General features: G+C 39.1%; 1 protein-coding gene across 1 annotated transcript; it reads right to left on the bottom strand.

The window, feature by feature from the left end:
* Nucleotides 2737-4699, bottom strand: LOC104753313 (receptor-like protein 12). Its single transcript, XM_010475583.1, has 2 exons — nt 4686-4699; nt 2737-4183 (listed from the first exon to the last, which is right to left on the bottom strand). The coding sequence occupies exons 1-2, from the start codon at nt 4697-4699 to the stop codon at nt 2737-2739; spliced, it is 1461 nt and encodes a 486-aa protein (XP_010473885.1).

Raw genomic sequence — 6000 nt, 5'->3', positions numbered from 1 at the left:
AGGGTTGTGAAAGTAGAAGAGCTTCCAGGGTACTTCCGCTTCCCGTTGATGTAACTTCCTAGGCTTCCAACTCCAAAGTATGTTCCTCTATCATTTATGTAAGTAGACTCCATACACAAAACAGAGAGAAAAAGTTATTATAATTACTTAACAATGAAAAACTTAATAGCTTATTAGAAAGAAGAAAATTACCTGAAGAAAGAGCTCATCATCCTCCTCATGAGATAGCTTTGATCAACGTGAAGTACCATCTGAAGACTCATCATTATCCTTAGCAGACAAATTAGCTTCCCTTCTTTTCCTATATGCCTCATGAACTGCTTGCGCTTTCTTATCCACAAAAGTACCATCTTTTTTGGTATGAGTCATGAGAAAAACTTCAGGAATAGTTGGCGGTCTTCCCAATTCTACTTCCTGGAATGTTAGACAATGAAAAGGTTAGGAACCATTTGATGTCAAGTAATTAAACAATGAAAAGGTTATGATGTAACTCACCATCTCTTGTTCGATTTGTAAGTAAGACTTCGGCCCTGATACATGCTTGTGAGGGCCAAGACCATTACGGTCAGACATTCGAGCTGCTGAAGTGGTTGCGCTCTTTTCCATGGCTTCTTCTGTGTTCCAATAGTCACACATTTCTTTCCAAAGAGTTCTCTCAATCCACCTCGGTTTCACTTCCTCGCTGAGTTGCTGCCTTGGAAACCATGTCTTTCATACAGTTTTGACAAATGTTATAGAACTTTGCTTGAACCACACCGGTTAGAGAGGGATCCCAGGTGTGTTTTCTACAAAAGAAGACTAGTGTTAGTGATAAAAAAAACCAAGAAAAAAAAGCTATAAATACAGAAATCAAATTGAAAGGAGTAAAAGTTTACCGCGAATTCCAAGAAGTAACCTTCTCTTCTTGCATTCGGAACACAACCCCAACTGTAATATGGACCATCAAACTTGTTTGTAAACACTTTTGTAATCTTTCTGGTAAGTGATGACTTGTCTTTACCAAACCTTCAAACACAAACAAATCAGTAGTCAAATTCCAATCAAACACAAACAAATCGATCAATCCAAGTAAAATTCTAATCACAAACAATCCAAAATTTTAAAAATTCTAATCACAAACAAACACAATCAATCCAAAATTCTAATAATTCTAATCACAAACAATCACAAACAATCCAAAATACAAAATTCTAATCCAAATTCTAATCCAAACAAACAAACACAATCAAATTCTAATCCAAAATACAAAATTCTAATCCAAATTCTTACCAAGTGGTTCCACGCTCTAATGAGGGAGAGAGGACAGTGGTATACTTCTCACGGCCTGGTTGGACAAGCATGTCATGTAAAGAAGCGAGTACATCAGCTGGGAGATTTGATTCCCTTGCACCGTCATCCTCCGAATCAGCTTCTTCCTCATGTGAGTTTTGCGCTTGAGAACTGTGAAGCGATGCAGAAGCTGCTCGAGGTTGACCAGGTTGAGAAGAGAGTGGTCGATGAGACTGTCGAGGTAGAGGAGACTCTCGTGGTAGATTCGAGACTTGAGGAGACTGTCGATGATGATTCGTGACTGACGGTTGAGGAGACTCTCGAAGTTGACTCGAGAATTCTGGTGGATTCGTCGCGGAGGCGAGAGGTTGAGGAAAAGGACGCCTGGTTGGATCTTCGCCGGAAGGGGATGTTCCGGGAAAGCTCCTCGAGTGCTGGAACAGATTTGTCGGAGGTGAATAGTCTCGGTAAGAAGGTGTAGGTCTCGCTGGAGGCTGGAGTTTTGAGACAGGAGTTCCGTGATACTCAGTCTCTGGAACTCGATGGTTCGCCGACGTGAAGGTATACTTGGGAGGAAGATTGGCGGGTCTGTGATTCGCCGTTTGTCAGGTTCCAGAGGTTCAATTAGAGGGGTTTCTTCTTCCTCCGCCTCTTTTCTTTACTCCAGCCATCAAGGGTTTACGGTTTCGTCAAGTGAGAGGAATTTAGATCTAGCGTTTTGAGGTTTCGCCGTTTCGTCTCGAAGAAGAAGAAGAAGAAGAAATGAGAAAAGAAATGTTAGATTAGGGTTTGTTCGGGGAAGAAAACGAAAAACAATGGGTTTTTGTGTTTATTAAAGCAGTCGCTAAATAGTAGCTCTTTAGTCGCAATCTTTTAATGACTGTGAAACTGGTCTCCAAATTAGTCGCAAATTGGCGACTACACTACGACAATATGCATCAGTCTCCAATTAGCGTCTACTAGGCGACTGATTTATTTTAGTAGCCATTCAGTAGCTAAACAATCGCAATTCAGTCGCTAAATTTAGCGACGTGTTTTTAGTCGCAAATTGCAGTAACCAATTCCATGTTTTCTTGTAGTGAACACTCCTGGCCCATACCCTATTGCTGCTGCTCTCCACTCCAATATTCCTTCTTCTTCTTCTTTTTTTCTTTGGGCTCATGTGTGGATGGTGCGTCTTCCCTTAAACAGTTTTCTTCAAGAGGAAGACCACATAACCCTCGATTCCCTTCAAATGAGGATTTAAGCTGACCTATGATTTGTGTCTCTTGTGGTATTCTACCAGTGAGCTGATTATTAGACACATCTATGTATGCCAAATACGATAGTCTCCCGAGTTCTTGTGGAATCTCCCCTGAGAGATTGTTCCCTGACAGGTCTAATGACTCAAGCTCAGTCACATTGGCGAAAGACATAGGATATGTCCAGTGAATGAGTTTTTTGATAAGTTGAGGGCAATCAATGTCTTCAAAAGACCAATAGATTTTCGAATCTCTCCTTCGAGTTTGTTATCAGAGAAATCAATGGCAAAGTAGAAAGTAAGAACTTTTCCTTGCTCCATGTATAGACCTTTGTATTGCAAATCCAACGTATCTTCATAGCCAAACCGATCATACAAATAAACTCCCATATATAGCCTATTTTCATCATTATCTTGGCGGATGTTGCACTCCAGTTTGCAAAGTAATTTGTTGGTAAGGTTTCGGTAAATCTGTTATGCGATAATTCAAGTATTTGGAGCTTGGGAAATGCAAGAGGACCTTGCTCATCAGGTGGAGATATAGGACCACAAAATCTGTTTGAACGAAGAATAAGGACTTTCAAATTTGGCAATGCCTTGAGCGAGAAGGGAAACGAGTCATTGATTCTGTTGTGATGCACACTTAAAAACCTTAGGAGAGAGCAGTTCAAGAGCGATCTTGGAAGCTTTCCGGTTAGCTTATTGTATCCAACGTCAAATGTCTGTGTCAAAGCACCACTACAAAATTCGTCTGGAATGTTTCCTTCCAACTTGGTTTTCTGGAGATTCACTATGGTAAAATTACCCATACATGGAGGGATTGAGCCGGTGAAGTTGTTGTAGGATAGATCAAGAAGATCGAGAGCGGATCGGTTATAGACTGAGAGAGGTATCTCTCCTGTGAAACTATTGTTCCAAGCAGCCAAGTTGATGATGGAGACTGGTGGATTAGGGAATGAACCTTTGAAAGAGTTCGAAGCAATATCTAATATTTGTACCGATGAATTAGCTAAAACATGATCCAGCGAACCTTTGAATCCGGTGAATGAATTGTTGTGAAGATCCAGAGAGACTAAAAGAGGAAGACTCCATAACCAATCAGGAATGTCCCCTTTGATTCTGTTGTTGGAAAGATCTAAAAACAATAACTTCTTTAAGGACTTCAAGAATCTGGGGAATTCACTGATGTTGCATCCAGACAAGATCAAGATCTCCATATCCTTTGGAACTTTGATGTCTGAATTCACACTCCATGGTGTTAAACTGGTTCTGGAAAGATGAAGGTATGACAAAGATCGGAGAGAAGAGAAGAGTGTTAAGTCAACCATATGGCTTATGTTTAAGGAAGAGAGGCTGAGATACTCGAGATTAACCAACTTGAAAATAGGATCTATGATCTTTGCTTCAAAATGGTTATTCTCAAGATTTTTGAGTTGACCAAAAGCAGAGGAGAGAAGCAAAACTTCAAGATTTTTGAGTTGACCAAAAGCAGAGGACAAGGGAGAAGAATCGAAGTTGTTGAAACAGAGGTTTAGGTGACGGAGATGACTCAACTCGAAGAGGCTACTGTTTGGTCTCAGAGTTCCACGTAAACATCCACCGGGGAGTTCAAGAAACGTGACTGCACCAGTCGTGTTATCGCAAACCACACCGCTGAAGAAGTTTATGTCGTCGCTGCAGATGCTGGAGAACTGAAACTCGTTTTTGAAACGTTTAAGTGTCTCGGTTTGGTCGGGACGACATCGGAGAGCAGCGACACAGTGAAGGATAAGTACTGTGAAAATTTTAGGAAGCGCAATTGGATATTTTCTTTGGCTTGTGAATCATCATCAATCCCTTGTGGCCTTGTTTATATAGTCACACAAGTTGTAAACTATGACGGCTTTCGCGTGGCTTAGTGTATGAAACTCACAAAAGTCATCAAATTATCTACATATAAATCTTATATAATAAGAGAAAGTTTTTCTCAACTTCTGCTGAGAACATGACATTTGGCTTATTATATAACTGACACATGTCCTCTCTTGTTCTTAAAGGCCATTGTTTTAATGTTTTCATATTGGACCTAACACAATAAGACCAATTATAGGCCGAGCAAGGCAGCAAATATTATTGACAGCCCTTACACCCATCAGGAGGATGCGAACCAAACAACATCGAATTCACCTGTACTCACCTTCTCACAACCATCGTTCCCAGTAGCTACCACCTCCGATGTACCTTCACAAAAATCTCCTAATCCTTAAGTTTCTTTGGTTTAACTCTCCTACTCCACTACCAAATTCTAAATCATTTCAGATTTAATATCTGTGTCAAGATCTCGAACACCTATTTGAAGTTCCGAACTGTATGTAACATTAACCCTGTCCAAAATTGTTTACAAATTATTTGGAATCAAATTTAAAAATCTTAAAAAGGAGTTTAGATCTGCACTACCAATTAGAATCATATGAACCATTATTATGACGTTATTTGTATTACTTATTACAATCTTTAAGGTAATTAAAGAATTCCATTGAAGTATATCCTTCATTTTTATCTTTACGTTTACCACCCAATTATATCGTAATGAAAATAACATTGTCATTAACATTTCATTCCAATCCCTTACTACTCTCCCTCAACCATTGCATTAAGTTTTCTTTTTAAATAACAACCTTTGACGACACTCACCTTCTCTCTCTCACACCATGGGTAAAACTAAAATAATAGCGCCCTACTACACCCTTGATTCAACCTCCAACAAAACACACAACACTGCGGTCAATATGATTGTTGTTCGGGTCATCCATATCTAGGAAATTCGAGACTTTTGAAGAAACAATATCTTACTTATTGTTCTTGATGAAAATGTCTCCTTCCTGATGAAAATGTATATTATCTCTATTATTGTTCCTCTTGACCCTTGATATACCTCCATTTTAACACATTTATTTCGCCTTTGTTTCAGGATTGTGATATACAAGCTTCAGTCCTTCCTAATCGTGTGCCTAAGTTTCAAGATCAATTGGTTAAAGGCCAGTTGTACAACATCAATGATTTAGATGTTGCATCCTCCAACAGTTATCATCGCACCAACGAAAAATGGAGAATTGTTTTCATGGAAAAAACGTCTTTAGAGACTGTTAAAAAACGACAATGGTCTATTAGTTTTGATTATTTTAGGTTCTATACTTTTTCAGAGTTGCTTGATATGGTAGACAAGGGTGAGGAGCTTCTAGGTAACAACCTATTTTGCATTGTTCGTATTTCTGGTCTCTTAGCTTCCACTTTGTTCTCCAGTATATGATTTATATCTACATTTACCCACTCATCAGATGTTGTTGGCCAAATATCCTCGTCTCGAACATTTGAAAACAAAGATAAGAACCACCCTTCGAAGAAAACTTTCAATTTAATACTGACTAGCATTTTAGAAAGGTATGGATTTTTTTTCTTTTCAAATTCGTTCTACTCTTTGTAAGTCTGTAGCTGTGCAACATTTCTGGTGT

This window comes from Camelina sativa, chromosome 16 (assembly GCF_000633955.1).
Source record: "Camelina sativa cultivar DH55 chromosome 16, Cs, whole genome shotgun sequence".
In the NCBI taxonomy this organism is placed as follows: Eukaryota; Viridiplantae; Streptophyta; class Magnoliopsida; order Brassicales; family Brassicaceae; genus Camelina; species Camelina sativa.
The sequence above is the reverse complement of the archived record's forward strand: the minus strand, read 5'-3'. Positions and strand labels throughout refer to the sequence as shown.